At 39.4% G+C, this 26,726-nt stretch overlaps 2 protein-coding genes across 6 annotated transcripts in view; one reads left to right on the forward strand and one right to left on the reverse strand.

The window, feature by feature from the left end:
- Window positions 1-26,726, reverse strand: part of LOC105566105 (SUN domain-containing ossification factor) — a 42,857-nt gene that overhangs the window by 10,164 nt on the left and 5,967 nt on the right. For 2 of the 3 annotated variants that reach the window (XM_012019843.1, XM_012019842.1), the window contains exon 1: window positions 23,227-23,567. The exons of the other annotated variant lie outside the window; for it this stretch is intronic. The gene's annotated coding sequence lies outside the window, so the exon portion shown is untranslated. Of the gene's footprint in view, window positions 1-23,226; window positions 23,568-26,726 lie in introns of those variants that run through there. 3 annotated transcript variants of the gene reach the window in all.
- LOC105566104 lies at window positions 13,489-20,656 on the forward strand. 3 transcript variants are annotated; one of them, XM_012019837.1, is made up of 3 exons: window positions 13,557-14,593; window positions 18,911-19,084; window positions 19,493-20,656. In XM_012019837.1, the coding sequence occupies exons 1-3, from the start codon at window positions 14,444-14,446 to the stop codon at window positions 19,694-19,696; spliced, it is 528 nt and encodes a 175-aa protein (XP_011875227.1). In that variant the 5' UTR covers window positions 13,557-14,443; the 3' UTR covers window positions 19,697-20,656. The 3 variants fall into 3 exon arrangements, with proteins under 3 accessions (XP_011875230.1, XP_011875227.1, XP_011875228.1); XM_012019838.1 differs by lacking the exon at window positions 13,557-14,593 and adding an exon at window positions 16,627-18,516; XM_012019840.1 differs by lacking the exons at window positions 18,911-19,084; window positions 19,493-20,656 and adding an exon at window positions 18,097-18,426 and having other exon boundaries at window positions 13,489-14,593.

A 26,726-nucleotide genomic window follows, 5' to 3' on the forward strand; every position in this document is an offset into this window, starting at 1 on the left:
TACAAATGCAACTACTCCTCCCTATAGGTCAAGCAAAGAGATTTTACTCCATAATTCAAATATTAGGTGTACAAATGAATAATCCAAAATTTTCAGCTGTATTTAAGATTTATTTTAAAAGAAGGTAAAACAAATTTGTCAATCAAAGTATTCGCCGTTGCTTTCTATAACTTTAAGCCATCTGTCAGGTAATTGATGAATTCCATCTCGGAAAAATGCTGTGTCTTTGGATACGATGAAGTCGTCGAGCCATATTTTCGGATCTCATCCACTGATTTGAAATGCGTATCGGACAAGGCATGTTGCATCGATCGGACCCCTGTGAAGTTAGCCCCCCATTATTTAAAAATTTAACTTTTTTTACGAGTTCCCTATAGATTTACAATAGTTCCAGAGTTCTTGATGGGTTTAAGAAATAGTTCTGCCCATTAAAGAAGTTAAAATTATTTTTTTTAAATGGGGGCTAACTTCACGCAGCCCCCCCCCCCCATTTTTGTAAAAACTAATCTTTTAATGGAGTTCTGGATAGATTTCGCATAGTTCTAGAGTTCTTGATACATGTTAACAACAGTTCTGCACGAGAAAGTATAAAAAAAACGAAGTTGAAGAATCAAGAAACAGTACCCCAGAAATAGGCATAACTATAAAAGTATTAATGTAATGGAATTTTGCAATTAGGATTTTCGATAGAACTCTGCGGGGGCTACCGGGAACTCTCAACAGAACTGCCGGAACTGTGCGATTTTAGGTGTCAGTTTCTGTCTTATAGGACTCGAAAAATTTTTTATTTAAACCTAAGAAATTCTTGACATCTTTGTGAATCGCGATAATTTCGGAGTAAATAGTGATACGAACAAAGCTAATCAATCATCTGCGAGCTCCTAGTAACAGCAGTGATATGCGGCGGAAGTGATGCAGAAATGATAGTACGACCGAGTAATTAGATGAAACGTGGTGGCACTGGATTGGCACTTTCCATCAAGAGTATTGCTTTATACGTTAACGTGCCATTTATCCCAGGGTTCAATTAAGAGGCACGCGGCGTTTATTATTGATGCCCGCATATGCTTAGAATGTGCTATTAGTGCTGCTATGCATATTCAATATCCGAAATTGATTCGAGATCTCTCTCTCTGTCTCTGTCTCTCTCTGTCTGTCTATCTGTCTGTCTGCTATGCCACGTCAGAATTTGATCGCTATTATTGCCGAGTACAGTGATTCCAAGTCTTTGTCCTTATTTACTAATGTAATCTTTGGAAAATTACCTTTCAGAATATAACGTTAGTTCCATCCCAGGATTCATTTATATTGGACGTTGAAAGATTTATCGCTCGCGAAGCGGAGTTCGCAAATAAGTTTTCCCTTCATATCGCAAAGTATAAATCTTCTTATGAGGTATTAACGCTTTGACCGTAAATACCGCAATGTATTTCCAATGTCACACTTGAAAGTCGAACTTGACGCGTAAAACGGCGACAAGTGTTAACGAGTTGCTACTAGCGGCACAGCTAATGGTACTCGTATAACTACATAATTAGAAAGTACCGACGCACTCGATCGTCGTGTGCCGGAGAATCTAGTACAAATTAGGTCTGACCGGTTATAATTAAAGACAACTGTTGTCGGACTCATAAAATCAATATACATATTTACAAACAAATTAATCTATACCTATCTCTATAATTAGAAAATTAATTTTATATTCATATCTTGTTCTGGCCGACTGATTTAAACTCATAGATACGCTATTCGTTCGTTTCTTCAGTTTTTCTTCATTTACCTGAAAAACGCGAAATCGTTCTACTAAAGACAAACTATCGAAATAATTTCGCTAGCCACTTTGTATCGGTATCGTGTATCTCTAAAATTAGAAAATTAATTTTATATTTATATCTTCGCGATCGAAACGTCGTTGTGACCAATATAATAAATGCCAGATAAGTCACTACATTAAGTTTATTTGATTTTCAATACACTGGCAAAGAAAATTCCAATTTTATTTATATCTTGTTCTAGCCAACCGATATAAACTCAGACACATTATTCGTTCATTTCTTCAGTTTTTCTTTATTCACCTGAAAAACGCGAAATCGCTCTACTAAAGGTAAACTATCGAAATAATTTCGCTAGCAACTTTATATCGGTGTCGTGTAGACGTTTGTATTTTTATAAAACCGCAATGCTAAAAATTCCTAAAAACACCGGGTATCAAATATTGATTCATTTTGCTAAATTTCTCATAGTATCAGTATTATACATTGAAAAAAAAGGCTTAGTTATAATAATCCAAGCTTGGTTAAAGTTACACTGAGAAAAAGTCTTTGAAAATTTATTTGTATATAATTTGCATATAATATTTATTTCACTGAAATAAACCACAATAATGTCACAAATGTCACAAATAAATTTTCAAAGACTTTTTTCTCAGTGCACCTAGATCTATGGTGAAATAGTTTCATCTAAACGCATAAGTTGCTATGACGATACAAATTGGTTAAAGTTAAAAGATTTCAGAATTTAGTGGGCTCAACTAAATGCAAAATTTACTCTTTTAAAATGTTTATAATTATTACCAAAAACGCGTTTTGCTATTATTATCAAATTCAGTAATAATAACCAATTTTCAAAAAATGTATTACTATATGCATCTCACAAGTTTACCTAGAATTTTTTTCAGTGTCTCGGTCACAATCACAGTGAAAGATTGAAAAGTAAAAATTCGGAACATTTAAGCTCATATATTGCTCGAACAACATAAATTTGCAGAGCGTGTCACACTTATGCCCCATGCGATGGCAGAATCGACTTCCGCTCGTTGCTTGCGTCAAAAAAGATGATTACATGTCGATTACGACAATTGGCTTCGAACGACCGGCTTATCGCATGTGCATTTAATCGGAACGAATGGCGCATTGTGAACAGATCCTTAAACGAAGACGATGTCACCGCGAGTGGTAAAAGCTCCGTCAAGATCGTTTCACGGTCTGGCGAACATCGATCAATGAACGAGGTTTGCGCGAGGACGATTGCCGTTGAGAAACCGCAATCCTGCCGACTGCTGTCCGTGCAAGGCTGCAGTTTGCAAACACCGATCTCGAATGCAATCGAGAGAATCCGGCTAAACTAATATGACGGCAATCGGTTTCGGTGAAATAGTCACCGAATCCCCGAAAGCGGACCCAAAGTCGATCAAGAACAACGGTTGGCTGACTAGCGGTAAAAGATGAAAGTAAGTATACAAGGTGTTCCAGGAGGAAAGGTCAATATTCTAGGAGGTGATAGTATTGGTCATTTTAAGCAAAAATGTTCGTATTAACCTTTCCTCCTGCAACACCCTGTATACACACTGAAAAAAACTTTGCTACCGTAGCTAATCATGGTTTGTTAACAATATTTGGCTGTCATTACTACACTGAAAAAAATTTCTGGTTGAATATGGACGAATCAGATAATTCCTTTAGGATTTACCAGAATTCCTTTAGGATTTACCAGAATTTCTGTAGGATTACATGATTCGTCCATATTCAACCAGAAATTTTGTTCAGTGTATAAACTTCTAAACCACAGCACATGGTTTGCTGTCGCACCTAATACAATAGACACATATTTAGCTATCACAAATAAATATTAGCAACTGCAGCTAATCACGGTTTGCTAAAAATATTTTGCTGTCGTTACTAAATTTCTAAACCACAGCAAATGGCCTGCTGTCGCACCCAATACAATAGGCACAGTAGCAAAATATTTATCTATCACAACTAAATATTAACTGTCCATATTTTACAACTGAAATTTAGTTTCTAGCTACGACAGCTACATTTTTTTTTCCGTGCAGGAAAAATTCGAAACACAAAAATATATATCGCTGACCCAGTCTCGACACATCGAGACTACTATTTCTTCCCAAGAACAAAAATAGTCGCTCGTTCGACGAAAAATAATAAATTATTTATCGATTATTCGCCGGGCCGATGTTGCAAGAAACTACATCATAGATAGAGTTTTACGTCAATATTAATGCGATAAAAGAAATAATTATGCCTTTCTCAATCTGGGCACGACGAATAGTCCAGCAACGAACAACATGTCACTGTCAACGCCCATAACGTAGTTTTTTCCGCATCGATGCACGCGATACCTACATTCGTGGCTGCTGGCATTCACAGGTTTCATTCATAGACTACAATCATTTAACGTAGGTAGGCGAAATGCGTTGACGACGCATTTCCCGTTTCTTCAATGGGCTATTAATAACACGACGTGATTTAGAAGTCATTCACTGCACGTATTGTTACGCAATAACTTGATTACGCGTTCACATGATATGCCACTGTTATAATGCAAAATATACCGATGGAGGTATTAAAATGAGCTGAAAGTGCTTGACACGCACGGAAAATTGAAAATAGAAATTCCATTAACGCATAAACATTATAATTGGACCGTTAATCCAGTTGATTCAATCCTAAACGATGACGCGGAAAAAAATAGAGAATATAGGAGAAATTAAGATAGAAAATGAATTGTAATATTTAATGTCATTCTTACAAATATGCAATGCTCGATTCTCGTACGGTAATAAATGCAATGAGAAAAGCATGCTATTGATATTTTATATCATTCGCGGGAAGAGAATCGAAACAGGAAATTTACGCGCACGGCAAACCGATAAATAGCAGCCAACGGTGAGAACGCGATAATTAACCAGAGAAATTTATTCGTTAGAAAACGAAGGCGGTACGTATAAATCTGGATTCCTATAAACCTGTCAATCGCACAACTAGAACGACTCTTGAAGTAAAATCTCGGTCAGTTTTTCCTTTTCAGATGTCTCTTGCTCGTTATAAACAAGTTATCATTAAGTATGTTATTATTGTGAATATACACACGTTACCTTCAGAATTACACCATCAATTATGCGAGGGAAACGTCAGTGCGACAGTCAATTATAGAGAGCATTAATAGCTTCAATTGTCATCTAACATAATTAACGCGAATTATAAATGCTGGAAATATAAGCGTGGAAAAATTAACTGAATAAAGTCAAAGGTTCAACTTAATAAACAGGAAAATACGGAACGTGCAACATATTAAAGAGCTAAGATTAAAAACTTGATGAGCAAAAGAGGACAAATAAGAAATAAATTGTTCATAGACGGTTATAAACTGCGCTGTGAGAACGTCAACTCGATAAAACTAGATATATTTACATTTATCACATTATTGGACGAATAGTTTAGATTTTTACAGCAGTTAAATTAGAATTAATTAAAGACAAAGAGGTTGAGTTATACATATAGCAGTTACGTCACAAACAAATTAAATAGAAATACATTGGTCATTAGAATTTTAATAAGTATTACCTTGTGTGAGCAGCACGATTTAATGTCAACGATTAAGTATGCGATGCACGCTCGATCGAAAAGTCATTAGCTCCCACCATTCCTCGCGTTTCTTTTCGTCGCAAAGGTCGATTGCACGGGTAAGCGCCCATTAAAATAAATAAAATTTTCCGCGCGAAATCCAACATTATCCTAAATCAACTCAACGATATTAATATAATTGTATAATCTGTGAATTTAAAATAAATTATCTACAATATAGAAAACTTAGGAGAAAGACGGATTTTGTTGCACAATAAAGATATAAATTGAAATCGCAAGAAAACGTATCATTTGGATGATAATCGAGTGCTTGAAAAGCCTGCAAGTTTGCCAAAGATATGGTCCCTCTGCGAAAAACGTCAGACATCAAAACTGATGCGGGATGTATACAGGGTGTCGGATTCGATTTGGACGACTCCAAAGATTATAGTAGATTGGGTCAAACTGAGAAGAAAAGTTATATACCATTTTGCAAAATCCGTAATTATTATAGTCCGGCCTTCAGCTCCTCCGTGCACTTATTGGCTCAGACGTTTTTCTTAATTACGCGATAATAATTACGGATTTTGTAAAATGGTATATAACTTTTCTTCTCAGCTTGACCCAATCTACTATAATCTTTGGAGTCGTCCAAATCGAATCCGACACCCTGTATGCACACGTGTAATCAGACAATTGGATTGTGCGTAATCGAATGCAGTCGGGGAGCTCTCAAGGTGCGCGCTTTCTCAATCGGGTATCGATGGCTCTCTGTGGCGGCACTAAATAATGTTCCTGTTCATATTAGCGCGCACATCCTCCATTGCGTGTACTTAGACGATCGATAAATCTCGAGTGACAGCGAAATCACGAAGTGACTACGCACGAAAGTAGCTTGGAAATTCTATCGACTTAACGGCTTTCTAAGTAGCCTTTTCTCGTAGGACGCGTAAAAATTTAATGAGTGCTCTTAACCATAAGATCCTTTCTAACGTTACACCCTCGTTGCAACGAGGAGCGTATAATAAGGTAAAAATTCATTTGCGCCTTTCGCACCCGTCATTCTTTGGCGAGGCATTTCGTTCTTCCACAATTTAGCCTACGACATCAATCACTCGCTGCCCGATGTTAAAAATGTTTATGACAATCGTCACTCTTTCTGTTTTATTAACTTAATTTTAAGAGACGTGCATTCCCAAAGATCTGAGGTTTTTCGTTCATTACTATTGATGTTGTTTCAACAATTTCGTTTCAATTACACTGATCTTGTTGATTATACAACTTTTTTTTCTGTGTAGTTAAACCTAGCTGACAACAAAAGAACAGCTATTATTCATTAATGAAAGTCGTATGATCGATGATTATAATGAATAAAGCGTATACTAGAGAGAAGGTGGAAAATTGATCACAGCCCTATCTCAGCGCGTCGAGAATCAGGCGTTGATAAATATCTCGTTCGCCCAAAGAAATCGTTCCGTGTTTACGCGCTTACCGGACCATACAAATCGACGTTCAATGACGGAAATTAATGCGACAAATTGGTAGCTGTTGGCACTTTTCTTTTCCTTCTGGTACAAAGGCGCGATTTCTCTCAGCCGGCAGATCGCAGTAACGGAAACGCGTGCTCGAAATCGATTGTGTATCAACAGTTCGCCGAGCTGAAACGCGTTTTGGAAACGCCTCTTCGTCCGCGCGAGTGAAAACTGGCACGGAGACCCATAGTCCACACGCAACATAATGCGTTATAGAAATCGGAGTACGTCGCGATCTCGGGACTTTCTGTACGGGATGCAAATAGAAGGAGGAGTTTATCGATGATTATCGACATTAGACTTCCTAGATCTTATTATTGTGTCCAGTACGGCCAAGACTTTCCAAGGAATATCCCGCACGCGATAACAAGATTGGATCGCGGATATCTTCTAGCGATAGCCTCAGGTACGGTCGTTGCGACGTGACAAGTGTCGCAGGGACGAATTTCGCTACGCCTTTCGCTCCGCGTACTTGCAGTCGCGCCCACGTTGCCAGTAACCGCCTACGTTTGTGGCACATTATTTAAATTCTTTGTACCTTTTTCACTTTTATACTCTGTAACGATCTGTTTTTGACACACGATAATGTCATGGTCTTCAGATTCCGATTGGCACTTGTCTGACTTTAGAATGTAATCAAGACGCTTTTCACTTGAAGAGGACCGGAATTCTCGGTCGAAACGTTGTGTAATTCCTTTAACCCTTTGAAGCATACATTTTTCTATTGAACCATTTTTTGTGAAACTTTATATACAAGGGTTTTTGGGGTCGCTGATTACAAATCCGTTATCAGATTTGTGTAATTCAAAATGGCGGATTCAAGATAGCGGAATTCAAAATTTAAAAGAATAACGTCATTCAACTGTAATTCAACTACGCGTACTTTGCATCCGCCATTTTGAGTCAGTCATTTTGAATTATAAAAATCTGACATTAGATTTGTAATGAGCGACCCTGAAAACCCCTTTGTGCAAAGTTTTCAAGAAATAATCTTAAATAACTTGGTCAATAATGAATTTTTCGAAAAAAATTGCCGTTTTTTCATATTTGTTCATTTATAAAACTTTTACAATAAATATTAAAGACTGCAAGATTCTATTCTTTTACGATGGTGTAAGACAAAGAAAGAAAGTCTTGTTAAATCTTTTTATTCTCTCTTTGTTACACTCTCTCTCTCTCTCTCTCTCTCTCTCTCTCTTCACAAGCTTCAGCTTATTCAATAGGACGCTCAGTCTACATTTACTATGTCTATGGGTACGCGGCTCTAAAATCGCGCCGTCCGCTAGGTCTCCCAAGCAGGGGACGATTGCTTTTACGTAGAATAGATTTATAGATCACGCACGCTGGCCTTGCCTGTCGTAAACCTATCCCGATTAGCCCTGGATCTCGCTCTAGGCGGAGAAGAAAAAGAAACACGGTTTCACGCGGTCACCGCTCGTCGCGTCGGCTTTTCTCTTCCTGTTCTCTCATTCGGCCGCAACCCACGCGAAAACCCAACAATCGTCGCCGCGGAATTCTTCGCGGTTTAGACACGTTTCCAAGGCGTGCCCGGCCGTCGAATTATGCGGGTATCGGCTTCCACGTGCCTTTGTCACCTCCGCGAGACCGATCGATCTGTCCTGTGCGATTAGCACGAAGTCGCTGAAATGCACATGCGGCGAACGCTCGGAGCGGAAACGTGACTCGTTGCGAAACCGATATGTTTGCGCGTAATCGCTGTTCCGTCTCGTGCGATGCATTAGTGAGGATTGTTAAATCGTACGAGACGCGTTAATTGTGAACCTTTGTAGGCGATTACCGGGAGAGGCACACGATCGGCACGTTAAGCGATAAATAATTAACACTGAAGTATTACGCGAGTATATCTTCACTGCGAGAGAGTAACGGAGCAAAGCGAAGAAATATCGTTCGATAACAATTCCCGGCAGCGATTCGATTACAGCAAGAGCCATAAAACATCACGCAAAGAAAATGTAGTTACACGTCGTGCAATTTATTGTATAAGGCTCGACAGTCTAGCGCTAAGCGGTTGTCGTCTGTATTGATAAACGTAAGCGCCGTGGATCATAAGCTTAGGTTGCAACGGATACAGCTAGACATCGCAGTTAATACCGTGTCGATCGACATATCCCGAAACATCCCTCGTGACGGCACGAATGGCTTCGTCCGATCCTCAATAAAACTAATACAGCCTTTTGGGGTTTCATTAAATAACACAAACACTTAGCAGCCGTATTAGAAGAAAACCTATCGTGCGCAAGTGCACATCTATTACTCCACAAGTACATAATATGCACAGTCATGTGGGTGTTGCGATTGGCATCTGTGTATTTTAAACAATTTTAGGCTACGTAATCGAACGTTCATTTTATGCACAGACATGTAAACAGTATTATTTTGAACTGTAACATATTTAAAAGTTTTCTGAAAGGAAAAATCCTACAACAGTGGGCACAAGGCTTTCAAAAGGTTTCAAAATTTGTACCTATTTCCCACTAGTCCATCAGTTTCGCCGTTAATAGAGAATGTGCTACTATTTCTGAGATAATTCGTGGGAAAAGGGAAATGATCAACGTATTTCTATCCTTAAGCGGCTGTCTACGTGCTTTAAACGTTTGCAGAAATTCTTCCTCATTGAGACACGGCGCTTGACCTCGGGGCGAAATTGTGTCGTCGGGCCACGACACATCGCGAGATGTTACAAATCCTGCTGGCGTTATTGCACATTCCGCGGATCGTTATTCCGAGCCATGTTATTAAATAATATCGCGCCGGCGTATCGCAACATTCTGACAAAAATTTAATAAGAAAGTAAATGCTACACAGAAAAAAAGACATTCGACGAGCTAAAAGTTTTAGAGAGATTGTCATAAATTACGAACGAACTCTCACTAAATTCGATGTTTCAATGTGCGTATACAATACGTGATTACTTTATATCTAAGAAAATTAATAAAACGAATGAGATTAGTATTTTATCTTTTAGATTTCGTTTATGAAAGGCTGAATTTTCTCACAGAAAAATATCCTCTGCACTTATTTTCTCGCAATATATAATATTTTAACATAGATGAGAATAACTCGCGATGTTTTGATAACAAAAGCAAGAACTGTGTGGCCACACACGTAGGACAGACTAAAAGACAGCTTAAAACGAGGCCAAAGGAGCATTATACGGATATAAATAAGAATTCACCATCTCCCTCTGTTATATCTTGTCATAGAATCGATTCTAATCATGAATTTGATTGGGATAACGTCCGTATATATTCTTGACAAAGAATCTTCCTATAAAAAAAGGCTCATTTCAGAGATGGCACATATCAAACGCCAAAGAGCTCCTATTAATAAGCAGACAGACACAGACTTGTTAGCAACCGAATATCTCCCCATTTTGAACTCGCTTCCTCCACCTCATATTAATTACGTAATTATTCCCTTCTCCTTTCTTCTTCTATTTATTCCTTCCCCCTCCTCTCAACACACTCCTATCCTTGTTATTTGTTCTTTATTCCTCATTACAGTAACGTCATCCACACAGTTCAACGCGATTCCAAGTAGGTATTTCTTCTTCCTTCCTTCCCCATATGGCACTAATTTTTTATCGTTTTCTTGACTGTTCCAGCTTTCTCTTTTTAATTCACCATGTTATACTCACTTGCGCCGTGTTTTATGTACCACCGTTTTATAATTTATTACAACTTTTATATCCTCTTGTTTCTATACTATTGACTGCGTGATCCTTTGTAAATATCTAATTTGCGAATTCTTCCATGCGTTAAACTGTATATTTATTTCTTTCTTCATACTGAAGATGATCCAATAAGGACCGAAACGTATATTCTTTTCCAATTAAATAATTTTTAATGGACACAACAACCTCGTCTAGGCTCTGAGCCCTTTTTTTTATAATTATTTTGATAACAACTACCATTTCCGGACTGCAGAAAATCAGGCCGTTCGTCCATTGCGTTTTATTTATCAAATAACTGACTGACCGCATTCATTATTTCCACATTGTACCACATTATTTTTTCATTCCATAAAGAAAAACCAATACTTTGCGACCAATACTTTGCGACATGAAAATAATTTAGTTGAAACTGCATATTTTAATGCAATCTACGTAATACAACACAGTAGTTAATCAATATTATTCATTACATCGATCTGAACCAATTCAATTGTACGAGAATGAAAGTTGTAGCATGTTGAATACATGTTAACACACGTTAACACAGTAGACTAATATAATATACAAATATTAATTTTATAAACTGTCAACTGCATTTTCGTCCAATACTCAATTTGGTTAATCAAGAGCCATCCATTTCAACGTTAATGATTAATTCATGCCGGGCAAATAATATCTTGTGGCAATGAAATCTTAACATTGTCAGAATAATCACCTATTATGCAAATCGTTCTCGTTTGCTCGATGACCCACTTGAATTGGAATCCGCGAGTGGAAGGACGCTAACTGCAACGATTGCAGCTTGATGCAAACATGACCGATCACGTCACGCCGCGATGGAAAATAAATATTTGCGCACAGTAGATTTAACTGACCAACCGACACTTGCTCGATCATAAACAATTTCAATGGTCCGTGATTGCAAAATAAAAGCTCGCACTGCGTGAACATCTCACGTGAACTGAAGCGCTTTTCGAAAAAAAGTGTGTACTACATTTGTTACATTTTTTTAGTTAAAAAATATCCTCTTATTGTTAACGTTGGTTCGTATAATAAACAATATGGTACAACAATATGCAAAAATTTCATATTTAAGAAACAGATACACTCTCGCTTTCACGATGTCTCACTGTTACGTTTCTTATATCACTTTTACATCTTTACTGAGAGCGCATGTTATGTGAAATACGAGGGGTAAACCCATAGACATAAAATATCTAGACCGAGCATTGAGCAATGGGGATAGAAATTCACGTAGAGAAGGAAAACTCTCATGCTATTTCGTTCTCTCTTGATCGCATGCGAACCAACAGCACTGCTCAAATGAAGGCAAACGCTCGGTCTAGATATATTATGTCTATGGGTAAACCGCTGATCAAAATCACATACAGCAATGCCTACTAATGCCCACGCTGATAGAAAAAAAATGTAGTACTTACTTGAAACTATAATTGCATAGTAAAATAATTATAGTCAGGACTATCATTTTTATAGTAATTACTACTACAATATTAGTATTATAATAGCAACCATATAGACACAGTGATGCCAACTATTTAAAAAATTTACTATAAAATATAAGCTCTTGACTATTATTCTGTTAAAATATCGAGGTAATGAATAGTGAATTACTTAATTATTTTTATGCAGTAAATGCAATCATAATAATAGTAAATTTAACTACACTTCTATCATCCACCTTACTAATCACATGGTAAACAAAACGGATAAGGGCCGGGGGCATCTGCATTTCGTTGTCGCTGGAAAGTTTCGAAGCGACGTGTAACTTCGTCCGCGCGCATCTCAAAAATCGGATGCTCCTTCGCACGTTGTGGATGCAGTTTTGCCACGGGCCATTCTCGACACGAGAGTCAGAATTTTGCCGGGATTTGCCGCAACGGAAATTCGCGCGATGATGTAGCCAAGAACGCCGCGTATTATGGAAGCAGTTCCGCGTATCGCTCATATATCAGGTGGAATCAAATCGTTTAATCGCTGCTAGAGAACAGGCATTTCAATCGCATTGGAAATTCATGTATTCGATAACAAATAAAGTGGCACGTTAATATTACGCGAGAAATTATGAATTGAAATATAGCACGCGGAAAACAAACTCATAACAATGTCCAGAATGCAGATATTAATTGCGTTACGTTTAACAGATGTATTTTGTGCGTTAATTAGCTCCGCGTAAACCGACGGCTTCACGACGCGGAATTCAGTCGGACTTTTCTGTTCGCTGCATTTATTGTACAATAATGTATTAAATCGTATGTTAATTTTGGCTTTCGATAATCTCCATTAAACGTCGCGCCGCGATTCTATGAAACAACTCAGTTTATAACATTAATCGCGCGATTTAATCCTGATGGATGTTGGCGCGTTACACGTTCCTGCACCAGCAGGTCAGCAAGGTCGACAGAGTGAAAACTCGTGTCGACACTGGATAATGAAATCAGGGAGCCGCGCGTACCATGGAATCCAGAAGATTAACCCTTAGATTCCTAACAGGGGGTAAATACCAAGCCCCACTGGTACAACCTTTGCACAAAATCAAAGAGAATTTACTGGGTTTTTCACTGGGTTACGCGGACATTGTAAACCTGTTCGTGTAAGCGCTCTTCGCAAGACAATGCCATCGAGAAACGCGCGATTAAGACTCAAGTCATCGTTTTATCGAGACAGAATGCGCGGCTGCATCTGCATCCACCACACACGCCGCGTCTGCAATTCAGTGATCGATCGATAACTAATATCTAGCAAAGAGAGAAAGGGAAGAAAACAATGCATACCGCGTTTTCTTATCTATCATCAGTTGACTTTAGGTTGATAATTATATTAACTATTCATTATTATTTTTTATTTCTTTATAAGTCTGTGCTGCCACTCAAGCGAAAAATGTGGAATCTCTCTCGCAAGTACAAATCAAATATTAATAAAACACTTAGTGCAATTGAAATGAAAGGAGGGGCATCAAAATTTTTAATTCTCTCTAAAATCCGCGATGTTTTGCTACCGTAAAAAAATTACGTTAATTAAGTTTAAATGGATACGTTAACTCAGTTAAACATTTCTCTATAAAGCCGTAAATTTTGAAGAGTGTAAGTCTATCTATATCTTGACTATAAAATCTAGCAGAAATCAATGAAATACGGAATAAATATTTATGCTTCTTCGAAACTATATCAGTTCAGTGTGTAATATAACTTTTGATATTATACGTAGAGTATCATTACGATAACAAATTATTAATAAAAACACAAGAAAATACGATAATAAACGTTTGAAATATTATTACGGTTTCTCCGGAGAAAATTATACGTTGCGACGCTAATCTCCGACATCGAAATATGGACTGATAATCGCGTCCATTATCTCCTCTAGCAGTAATGGTGGTACATACATATACGTGCGCGAGAGTAAAAGTAAACACTTTATCCTATTGAGATTATTCCATTGGAGATGAAGGGTAATTGCGTATCAGCAACAGTGTATCGCGAAAGTACAAATCGCCACCACCGGCGCGAAACAGGGACGTCAGCCAGCCGGTTTTGCCGGCGTGCGGACGACAAAAGCAAATATCGTCGACAGTGTACTCCAGAAATCACATTCACAATCGCGCATTATGTTAACGCGAGTGTAATGACAACAATCTAGATTGCCGTGCAAATAGAATCGCGCTCGGCGGATGAAAGCGAAGATAACACGAAGTGATAAGATATCGGATGCGTTCGCCGATGCGTCTGGTTAAATCGGTCGGGCAGAACGAAAATAAGCGGAACAGACGTCACCGAGCGAAACTGGTATCTTCTTAGAAATCGGAGCCGACATGGATAATTAGCCGGGTGACAAGAATGATATTCGTCTTTCGGATATCGTACGAGTTAATTGCCGTGGACTTTTCTAATCCCTTTATGCTCCCTTTACATCCCATCTCGGCCAGCGCGAGTCACTGTGCCACCGATGTCGAACCGGCGCAACCGGTTTTTATGCCGTGTGAGCACGTAAGATATAAATTGTGCTTGTGCACTATATTTGTGTCTCTTCGTTAAACTTCGTCCGCGAGCACTAAAAAAAATCTCACTAATGCAGGTAGATTTCTAGGTGTCGCAACAAAAGTTTATCGCTATTTTGTGTATCTGTTAGAAACTTGTGCGTAGCCTACGAAAGTTATATAGCAGCACTCTAATACCTTCTGGAAAATTTAGGTTTCATGACTAAATACCAAATCATTCACATCGGATAAAAATGAATTTCGATACCGCAGCTAGAACAATCTTCGTAAGGAATGTAACTGTTTGTGTATCATAATCAAACGCTATATTGGATGGGCGTCACAGAAAGACTTTCTTCCCAACATTCGGTAATAGTTCAGATAGAAAATCTGTTCCTGTTATTTAAATTGATTACAGGCAAAACATATGCGACGTCGCAGTATTGGCTACTCATTTATATTATTGTCGGTTGTCTTTTCGTACCTAGAAAATTGTCGCTGCACGGAGAGACTGATATGGTTACCACATGTCTAATTAGGGTTGGCACAGCCCCAATAAATAGTAACATTTGGGGCAGCTGTATCTGTGGCTGCCATACCCACCTTGGTATGATAAGTAGCGGAGACAAATACATGCGTTTTGTGCAGCAAACTTAGTGAATGTTGCAACACAAAACAATGTAGATGCCCCTATTTATGCGGCAACATTTTAATTTCAGCCATTTTAGCCTTAGCCGGTCTTTCCGTGTGCAGTTGCAAGATCACTTCTTTGAGCGAGAGATCCTAGGTTAATTCTAGGTATCTCCATTGTATCTACGCTCGTCCAAAATGCTACAGTTGAAATTACACCGTGTATTTCGTTCGGTGAAGATCGTTTCTTCCCCCCCTCCCTAGGTTTAATGCAGATTAAGTTTGACAACGAGTGCACGTGCGTTTTCCGCGTTTGATCTCTTCCTCTCTTTCCGCCGTTGAAAATATATGATAAAACATTCAAGTTTTCTCAACACAGGTGCTTTTCACGTGAGTGAAATTGGCATCTCGAAAGTGCCTGACAGTGCGGCGTGTCTTTAGAATACGCCGCGTTGCAGAAGTGGCGTGCTTATTCTCTTTATAGGTAAATACGCGGCGTATTCCGGATGCAATGCGGCTCTACGTCGCGGGAATATATTTTCGCCAAACATCACGATTCTTACCCCCCGATTGTGTTCGAGGGCGCGATAGCGCTCCCATAGAATTTCCACGTCACGTGTGACTTATCGACCTGCTCGAGGAGCGAGAGATTTGACAGAGAAAATTGCGGCCGCTCGTCGATTGTACCGCGGAAATATATAGGTTGACCGGGCCATAAGTGGAGTGAAAGCTCTAATTAGCGGGCGGGATGATTTCACCCGCCTTTCAGAGATCGGCTTTACCGGCGGTACGTCTCCCGCTCACTTAACGGGCACTGATGGTCAAATTCGTCGGCGATATCGCGGCGTTGTTATTAAACTACAAACGCGGATACGACGGCAAAGCTTACGCGGACGTTTAATTAAAGCAGTTTATGAAGGGGAGGTAACACATTGCGGCGACAAGTTCGATTTTTATTGACGTGAATTGCGGTGGCGCTTCACGCTTTTGTAAAAATTACATATAACAAAATCATACGCGACAAAAAATTCACACTACTAGTATATGGAGAATTTATATTAATTTACGCAAAAGGATCGTCCTTTTTTCTACTCTTTATCTCAAGTCTACAAAAATTTATATTTAATTAATAATTGGATTGACAAGGTTTTTTTTTATGCTAAACTTTGTTTTTATTCGTAATAGTTCTGCGTAAAAAGGTCCCCGGTGGTCGAATTGTTGAGACGCCCGCCTAGAGTGTAGGGAAGTCCAGGTTCAAACCCTGGCTGAGGTGATATTTTTTCGCGATAACTTGTCTCTAATTAAAATTGCCAGTTGTGTCGGTTATCGATTTTCCTATTCTGTAAAACTTATAATTTTCCAATTTAAAAGCGAAAACAATTTTTTATTTCGACGAGTTGTTCCGTTCTCAAACTTGCAATCCGATATTTATGTTTCTTCATCGTCTAAATTTCCCATACAATTCTCACACATGGCAAGATTTGAGACAAGAGACAGAAAAAGAGATAAAGTCATGGTGTATACATATCTGTTCCATATACGTAATAAGCACACGAGAAATGTCAGATAGGAAAACCTACGTTCACCGATGTTTATCGTAATCAAGTAGTTTAGTAAGAAATAAAGAAAAAGACTCTTCGTAACTTTGCGAAGCGATTTCATAAAAATTCGCACGACGTATTGAATTTTCTACGAAGTCTACGACGTCTCTCGACAGCGTCGACCTAATGAAACTCGCGAGACATGCCGAAGATGAAACCGAAGAACAGCGAGAAAGAGAGAGAGGCGGCGAGTGATGGAGGCAAGTAGGGAATTCGTTAACGGTGGGAAAGAAGAAGAAAAGTGACGAGAGGAGGGCAAGGGGGCCGAGGGCAGCGGCAAGAGAGCGAACTCGGAAGGAATTATGATAAATTAAGCGAGCGGCCGAGCGTAGCAATGGGATGAACGTGGGTGGATAGCGCAAGTACATGCCGGGTGTATTTTCGTGCGTGGTTCCCATTCGGGAAGAGATACGGATAATATACTTTTACAATCGTACGAATGCACTTTCCACGTGTTTCTTAGAACGAACGCCGACTTTTCTCCTTTAGAATCAATCGGCGTTAAAAGCTCGTAGGTTACCGTAAAGTTAATTAAAAGTTTCGAGATAATTTCAAATCTCCACTGCGGTAGAAAATTTAGTTTCCTCTTCTTCTCGCGAGCAAATTTGCGTGTACGATACAAAATACAAAGAGTAAAATTAAGAAATCTCGAGTGAAAAGAATTGCAGTCAACAACTTGAGTGTTCTAATTCCAGGATAATAGTCCAGATAAAATTTCGAGAGAGAGGCTTGACAACTAATAAACGGTTTATTTCTTCTTGTCGAATTCAAGCGCTAGTTCCAGGGGGGGTGATTTGATATCTTTACAGCGCTCGACCTAACGAGGAGTTGCAACAATCTGAGCGCGATGCAATGAGATGCAAAATTATTCGCTGCATTTCTCCATTCGCCAATAACTACCCTTTATCTTTTGCATCGCCGTGAAACTCGGCAGAACGTTCGCGACAAAGTTTGCTCCTCCGCCGAATTTCCAACGGCAGGCACTTCCAGATCGTAATTCTCGGTCGGATTAGGCTACCTTCCGATTTATCGCTCTCCTTTGCGCCCCCAATGCCATATCGTAGTAAAATTTCGCGAGAATGCACATTCTAGATCGCTGGAATAGATTGTAATAGCAATTGTTAAATACTTTATTGGCGCAAAGAAAAATAACTTGCCACATGATACGAGTTTTGTTTACGAATAAACGGTGGACACTTAACAGTAAATTGACCAACTGCTGTTCATACTGACAAGCTTTAGTTAAAACCGTTGCTAGTCAACTCGTCAAGAATGTTTTTAGTGCGAGATTCGTGTCCGCGGCGAGGCCCATCTTCAGAGATATGGAGTACAGATCGTTTCAGACCCATCGCCAAGGTTGAGTACCAAGAACCATTGCCATGACGCATTAAATGCATTTAGCGAGGAAGTGGGGACTTGTATAGTCGGTTTAATGTTAGTCAGTGTCACACTAGCCTCTGACAGGTCAATAGTTGGGTGGAGCGTTTCTCAGCGTAGTTGGAAACAGACGTCGTCGCACTACGAATGTCTCGACGAATACTTTTCTCGCCGTGATTATTAACTTGCGCGTCCAAACTGACTGAGTGTGCCACGAAGTGTGGATTCGAGAATGGCTGAGGAGACCGGCTCTGCACCCAGCCTCTTGACGAGACTCAAGGGATATCTTAAGGAAGCGCCGCTCTTTTGCAAAATTATCGAACTGGTAAAACGTTGCTACGATCTCAATTGTCGATGTCTTATTTAAAAACGCGTCAGACAGTAACGCAAATTACCTTTCATTTTTCCGAAGCGAATCTCTCAGCGATACAGGAGTAAATAAATGTAAACTCTGTAAACGTTTCGCCGTTGCAGCTTTCCAAAATCAACGGTGGACTTTTAAGAACTGTTATATTCTTTTTAATAACAAGCAATTCTCAAATTTCAAGATATACCGTTTGGACATTTCAAACACTTTCGAGATCAACGGGACCAAGTCTTTTTTTTTCTCGTTGCAAGCTAATAGCATGTTTAGTGATGTTTTAGAAAATTCTTTGCCTCAAATTTTTTTGCAAAGGTCTTACTTTATATAGAAAAAAAATAACAGTTGAACATTACAGGTTCTCTGCGTCATTGCAACGGGATTAGTGGCAGGTCCATTTCAACAGAATCAGATTCGGCCGACTGATATACACCATATAGCGATATTTCACGTGGCAGTATGCGGTTATATCCTTATAAACGGGATTCTTATTATGAGCCATTTGTTGGGCGAAAAACTGCCCAAAAAAACGGTGAGTTAGAATACTATACTGTCGCGAATAAAAATAGCCCATCAATTGGCGCAAAGCACAAAATGCGATCTGTAATTGCTAATAAAAACAATCACGTTATGAAAGAAAAGGGAATAATTAATTTTGTACGAAGGCGAGAAGGCTTGAAGAGATTGGCATTCTTTTTGTACTTTCGTCAATCGTGTTTCACTGATAATTTAGAAAACTGAAAACTGAGCACACTCAAAGTTACGCGCGTTATTTTGCTATATTCTCTCGTGTTTTCTGAAGAGAAGCAGTTTTCAAACGAAAATTTAACTTTCTGCCGTAGTTTTCTTGTATCCCCAGCTGACCTGGCAAGCTTCGACGTAGCAACAACGCAACAACATACCGCGACAAGATGCTATTGTTCATTTTCTTCTTTTGCAGGCTCTCATGTTTTCGACTATGGGAGCGATTCTGTGCTGCACCGCCGGCCTCATTCTGATTCGCGACTGGGACAATTTCTCGAGTAACCTGATTCACGCGTATCTGCAGGAATACAGCGATCAAACGGTAGCGGCCGGTTCTTTCGCGATCTTGGCAGCTCTGGTATTCGCCGTAGATACGTACTTCACCAACAAGAACGACTGATCGACCATAAATCTCGATCATCGTCACCGTAAGGCGAGACGGAATCGACCGGTTCATTTCTACCGCAACGCTTCGTTAAAAGCTATTATCTCACTAATTGTTTTTTCTCCCAAATCTTCCGTCGTATCGTTTTTGTGAGGAATGTTCTTGCTTCTTGAGCGTCTACGCTAGTATCATTTTTGTTACCGTATCGTGAAAGTCATCGTACCTCTTTAGAAAACCGAAAATGTAAGATTTATTCTCAATGAGCGGCATTTGTAACCGCTTCTTCTTCGCAAGCATTTTATTATACATATATTTTACGGAATATACGCAATGCTTACGACAAATAATTGTCGTAACACTACTTTCGTTACGCTATTCTCGCGTAACTTGCAGTTTAAAGTGCCGGAATGTCTACGTCTGCCTAGTTTCTCCTTTCCTCCGCGTACGTATATTAGCGTTAAATTTTCGTTATACGGGAGAGCAAACGTAAAATACTTGTACACAATCTGAATTTCTATGATTTCGAATAGGAAAATTGGAAATCCTATACAATATTGGATGAAAAATTTCCATATACCCACGTTCTACAAATTGTTCGTGTCACAAATTCAAGCTGTGATTGGAAATCGAAACAGAGTCCGTGTCGTAAAAAAAAATCCAAAAATGCACTACGATAACAAAGATATCATTGGCAGAGTTGATAAAAGATAAAAACTTTTTATCATAGGCCAGGAAGAAAGCATGAATTTTGATTATGAAAATTTGAAAGCATAGATTTGAATCAAAATAATTTATATTTGTAAGCTGTCTGCAGAAAGAAAACTATAGTTTTCCAAGATTTATGACTTAAAGATCAAGTTTTATGCGTTACGTCCAAAATTATCTCCCTGTGTGTTAAGTTACCATTTACTTTCATTATACTCACGCGAATCGAAGTGTAAGAAATTCTCATAACAATATAAAAATATGATCACCGAATACGCATTCATTTACATATGCAATCACTCTGAAAACTTGCAAACAATGCACTCGAAAACTTGCAACAACACAATGCACTTTTAAAACTTTATTCTCTGCGCAAAGATAATAGAAAAGATTCCACTCTCTAAACACCTTAAAACGTGCCGAGCAAAACGAAATTGACAAAGTTCCCGTGGAGCTTTTCCCGGAGACGAAGGCACTTGCCGAGCTCTATAAAAGCTAAATCTCGAAGAAAAATCTACATGGTCGCGCTTTTTACTTTTTGGCAGCGAGTCGCAGTGAAAGGTTTCATTTGCCTTATTGCCACAAGAAAGTCACGGACTTGGCGGTTTCTATCTATATTCGTCGAAACCCGAAAAATGATTCTGAGAAGAATGCAGTTTCTCTCTATCCAACGTCGTGGCATTCACGTATTTCCTTCGCGCGCAAAAGCGCGTAACAAATTCGGCAAATTCTGCTCAGTGCTCCGAGAGGCATATAAGGGAAACGTGAAAGTTACCCACTAGACTACCCTGCTAGGAAAAGTTCGATGAAAGAAATACCGGTCCCCATAATGCAAGGTGGAGAGGAAAGTTTAAGAATGCACGCACCAATCACTTGTTTTTGTCATCTCGCGTATAACAGCGATGCAACCTTGTATTTTTTTTTACAGATACCGTACGCTTAAAATTGATGCTATGACAAAGTAAGTTCCGCGTTTTAATGCTGCCGCGACTGCCGCGATAGCATTAGCGTCGCATTATTGCTCTTGCCCGGCGAGTTTCTTGATCCATTGGCAAGACAACAACAACGCTATGCGCAAACCGTTTTTTCGTGTGTAAGTGTTGGATATCCCTCGTATATATTTTCGAAAGCTTTTCCAGATTTCCAAGTTCACTCGTGTCCAAGGGATAAAAATACTTTATTATATTTTCAATTCACACTTGTATTTCTTCATGCCGGATAACACTTTTATATCTTCGATCAAAAGCGGGAGATATAACGTGGAAATATCATCATGATGGTAATAAGAATACCGCACTTCCGCACGTGAATGGTACAAGCGTTTTCTTGGTCGTCAGAAATCTTAAAAGGGTGTCGCAATAAATTTACCGCGGTCTCATTTTTCTCAGCGCGGGCGGATTAAAAAAAAATACCTCGTATTTTTCCGCCCCCTAACGTAGACGCTAATTTCGCGCTTAGAATTTTAGAAAGGCGAGCTCGCAAATCTTTGTGTGGAAAATACCGAGGGGATAATCAATTTTCCTTGTACAATTGTAACAGAAAATGCATAAAATACCCAATTGTATTCAATAAAATGCATGAAATTGCTTCTTTTATATTATAAGTTACGCAATAAGAGATAAAAGTGTAAATTTTAATAAAAAGTAAATAAAATGAAAAAGAATATTATTTAGCTTTATCAAATATAATTGAACAAGTGGAACACAACAACGTTGTTCTGGAATGTTTACACACTCTAGTGCAAATTTTTTAAATTTAGTACAGTTTCGAAAGTCGTGAGTTCAAATTATTGTTAAAATAAAATCTAATTCAATGAACATTCTCTCGTTCGAGCAATAATATTTCCTGAAACGAAATGGATGGACGTAGCCACCGTTCATTAAAAGCTCGTAGTAGAACGAGTCCAGTTATGGTCGGACGAAGAGATGTATGGTAAATACGGTCGTATCTCTTCATCAATTAGATTTCAAGGGAAAGTACAAATAACGTGATACTTTGTACAAGACAAAGAAAGTTTAAAGGCGTCATTCGCGGGTGAGTCGTGACACGACGATTCTTAAATTCAATTCGATAAGCAGGAACTTAACGATCACGCAGTGCACAGGCTGTATTGATATGAGCTGGACGAACTCGCGTGGGACACGTGAACGTATTTCTGTGATTCCTCGATACAGCCAGTATAAATCGCGATCTCTCTTTAAGCGATACGCGTTTCTGGATACTTCCTTACCAAGACGTATCCCAATCATATCTAACGACAGACGAATATAGACGCCAGCGGATCGTTCCAACTAAAAACTCTTCACATGATCAATGTTACACTGAGAAAAATGTCCGATTAAATATAATCGGATAATCCAATTACACAACCCTGGCTGAGGTGGTATTTTTCGCGATGAATTTCTTTAATTAGAATTTGCCAGCCAAGCGTCGTCAAGCAATTTTCTACACCAGTTACATAATAACAAACAGATATAGCCAATGAAAAATATGATGCAGTTTTCCAATGAAATTTCGTCGGTAACTGCGCCTCTTCGGATGTATCCATCGTCGGAAACACCATTTAATTGGTTTATCCGATGGAATTTTCTCTCAGTGTAGACTTCGATATTGACAATATTACTGGAACGCGTGAGTGCGGATACCCAAGGGTCGACCTCGACATGGAAAATGCACATTTGAAAAACTAATATACTTTTCACGTTATTGCGCGTAATGAATTAACAATGTGTCATAGATCTGTCGTGTATCGACGGCAATTTCACTAATCAATCTCTTCGCAGGGCCCGCCAATGTTCGAACTATCGAACTAAATACAAAGTTGTACAAAACTATAGTACCGGTTTCCTCTCGACATACGTGCATCAGAAGATTGTTTTACGAATTACACAACGACAATATGTATCGATCGGCTCGGAAGTCCTTTCGAGCAATCATCCGAGTCTCCGACGAGACGCATGCACCATTGACCATCTCACCGGGCCAATTCTACGCGTGGTTTCACGCGTATACGCACGCACTTCCTCGCTTTCTGTCCCACCTACGATCGCACGTCGCGGTTTATCAAGTTTCCGTTCGCAAAGCCGCGATGAGTGGTGGAAAAACGCGGCCCGATCGCTCGCGGATCCGCTCACGCGCCCATACCGGTGGCCGCTCGAACGTGGACTGACATCCGCCCTCTCGTGCAGAGCGTCGCAGAGCGCGCGACCCTTCCACGCCAGCACCCCCTCACGACCGCACTGTCACAGCCTACTTCCACCAGCACCCTCCTCTCTTTCGCGAGTTCCCTCTCGTGCCGAGCGTTGCCCCGAGCCGCGACTTTCCCTCCGCCGGGGCTTTCTCGTCCTTTCTAATCTACCCTTTTTCTTCCAGGAGCCCCCTCTTGGCCCCCGCTTGGCCCGACCGCCCATCCCCCTAGCCTCCGCAGAACTCTTAACAATTTGCAACCAACCGCGGTTGCTGCGATGCTTTTTATGCCCCATAAACTATTCACGTGTAAAAGTGAGACGAGCAGGAGTGGCGCGTGCTTCGCCCGGAAGGTATTTCGTTTGTAAATTTTTTAAGTTCCGCATTTTCCGGATTGTGTTACGTACAGCGGAATTCTTGCGATAAGTGCTACTTTTCAGAACTTTTTTCGAAGGTCTTTTTACGCTTTTATTTCGAGATTTTATTTCAAAAGTATCCAACACGAAAAGCTGAGAAACTCCGAAGGAAGTGGCGTCTCTTGGAAAATGTGCCTAAAACTTGCGAGCCAGCTTGACACGAAGATATTCTGTGCACAAAAATTTCGGTAGACAACATTGGAAAAATACATTGAACGTGACAGCGATTAAAGTACGAAATAGAAAATTATTATAGTTTTTTTCGAAATGTCAGTTATTCAGTGGCATTAATTCAGCACTCATTCGTTAATTTTTTAGACATTATACAGAGATATGAAATATGGATAATACAATTTTGTAGCATTGTTTCAATTATTATGCGTTCCAGAATTTCCCAGCAATCTGTCTGCATTTTTACATCTATTAAAAACAATTCACGAGATATCTACACAGTAAAAAATAAAATGTTAATGTTAACATTTTTTACATGTTCCAAAAAGTCCACTCTACATTTTAAGTTAAAATAACATTTACCGCGTGTGTTACTTTTTGACAAATTATAAATGTTAATTAATCATCACTACTACACGTTTACGTTTACGTTTATGTTCTTTTAACCTTAAGTGCGATGTAATAAAAACAGACAGGATAAGTAAACTGTACGAATAGTTACGAATCAGAATAGTTTAAAGAATTTTTAAGAAACGTCGATATTACATGTTTCGTTTGATTTTGTGAAATAGTTGTGTTAAAAGAACTCAAAATGATATTCAATTTTTAAATAACGTACATAAAATGTCCAGTTATTATGTTAACATAAATATAACACGTTAAAGTGTTACGAAAATACTAACATATACGTTTTATGTGAATGTTACATTGAAGTAAGAATCAAATCTTGGTAACGCAAGAAAATTTTAACATTTGAACGCACGATTTTTTACTGCGTAACTTCGGGTCTCCGAAGGTGCATGTTCCTGATCGAGGTGTCAAAATCTACCCGGCTAAAGAAAATACCACACGCAAGACGATAATCCTAGATAAATCTCGATGCTCCTTATGTAGAATTAAAGATTGTTCGCCGACCGGAGCTAGAAAGCGCGGTGATTTATCGATCTACACGCATTTCACGGACGAAAAGACGACGGAAAAGCTTCTCGCGTATTTTCAATAATAATTTTTCAAGTCTCGTCGCAGAAATGCCCGCCTCTCTACGTCATAGAAGAAACATTACGCTTCATTGCGACACGGTAATAAAAAAAACCACGTTACTCCGATATCGACTGCACGTAGGCCGTGCGTCCAAATACATACCGAGCTATCGTAGTTTAGTCCCTTCTTTATATAGAATACTTTTTTATCAAAATCGAATCTATCCGCGCATTAGAAGTAGATGATTATGCAAAAAAGAAACTATAATCAATACACGGCAAGATTTAAACGTGGATGCAGTTTTTCGAGAAAACGACGAGCTTCTCTTCCCGAATCAGCAATGAAATTAGCGTTTAAACTGATTTAAAAAATGCAAAAATTTTAATTAAAAAATTCCATTACCAGAAACTGCGAATAAAATACAAAATACAATGCGGATTTGTTTTTATCTAGCGACATAAATAAATCGCAACAGATGACGACCTTTCCCCTGAATTTTCCCCGAGCGATTCTGAATTCGTCAAAGGATCCGACATGAGAAACGACGAGGTCAGACGTTCCTGTGCAGAAAACTGTTGGCACCGCGAATGATGCGGCTTGTTCCGCGTTTTTTTTTTTTCTTATCGACACAAGACGTAATTCGTGGAGGAGGGATACAGGCACGTATTCCTCTGTGTAGATACCTCGAAAAGGAGGACACAGCTGCAACATGCTGCAGCATGCTACACGATTCCCCGGCCCGGGTCGCTCCCGACGAGAGCGGCACTTCCGCGGCCCCGGTGACACGCGAGCAATGAACGCGCGGGCTCTTCTTGAGCGTGTGCGAGGAAGCCGAGGGTTTTGCATAAAACTCCGCCCGATCGGGATCGGTTACACGGCCGAGTTGGACATTCGCCAGAAGCATCCCCCGTGCAACGTCACCCTCCGCGCATACTGGCGCGCGATATACGTTTTCGCGATAGAAAACGAAATAAACGCTCGACGGCTCGTTTTTCATCTCGATATCCGTGAAGTAGATATTGCCCCTAATCTGCGTTGCCGCGCTGAGAAAAATGTGCCTGGAGTATTCCGCAATTGCTCAAGTTGACTTGTAATCGTGTTAAGAAAACGCTACGTCAGGTAGTTGCCTCGTGTTTTCGAGCGCAAGTTATATATCTCGCAAGTTATCGATGGATTAATTGAAATAACATACGTCAAACATTCGGTAGGCAGAGAGGAAGGTGATAGATCGTGAATGGAATGCGTAAGCTATTGTATGACCTCCCGTTAATCTATCTAATCGTTTGTCAATCGCTTTAATGGCAGATGCTTTGTTAAGTAGTCTTTAAACTTGACGTCATTAAGGAATTCCAGGCTGAATTACGGGGAAACTGAAATGCACAAACATCATTGCATAATTATATCGCACTTATCGCCGTTACACGTGTACAGTGATGGACAGAATGGCTGCAACACTTTGTTTTAAATGAGTTTTTTTTTAATGAGTTAGGAATGCGCATTTAGATTTGCATTCCACAACATTCTCTCTAGGGAAAAGTTTGCTCGAGAAATAGACCGGAAACGCTGAAAATGGTTTCGGAATGGCC

The sequence above is a fragment of the Vollenhovia emeryi genome, unplaced genomic scaffold, assembly GCF_000949405.1.
Source record: "Vollenhovia emeryi isolate VEMERY1.0 unplaced genomic scaffold, V.emery_V1.0 DF939147.1, whole genome shotgun sequence".
Lineage (NCBI taxonomy): Eukaryota > Metazoa > Arthropoda > Insecta > Hymenoptera > Formicidae > Vollenhovia > Vollenhovia emeryi.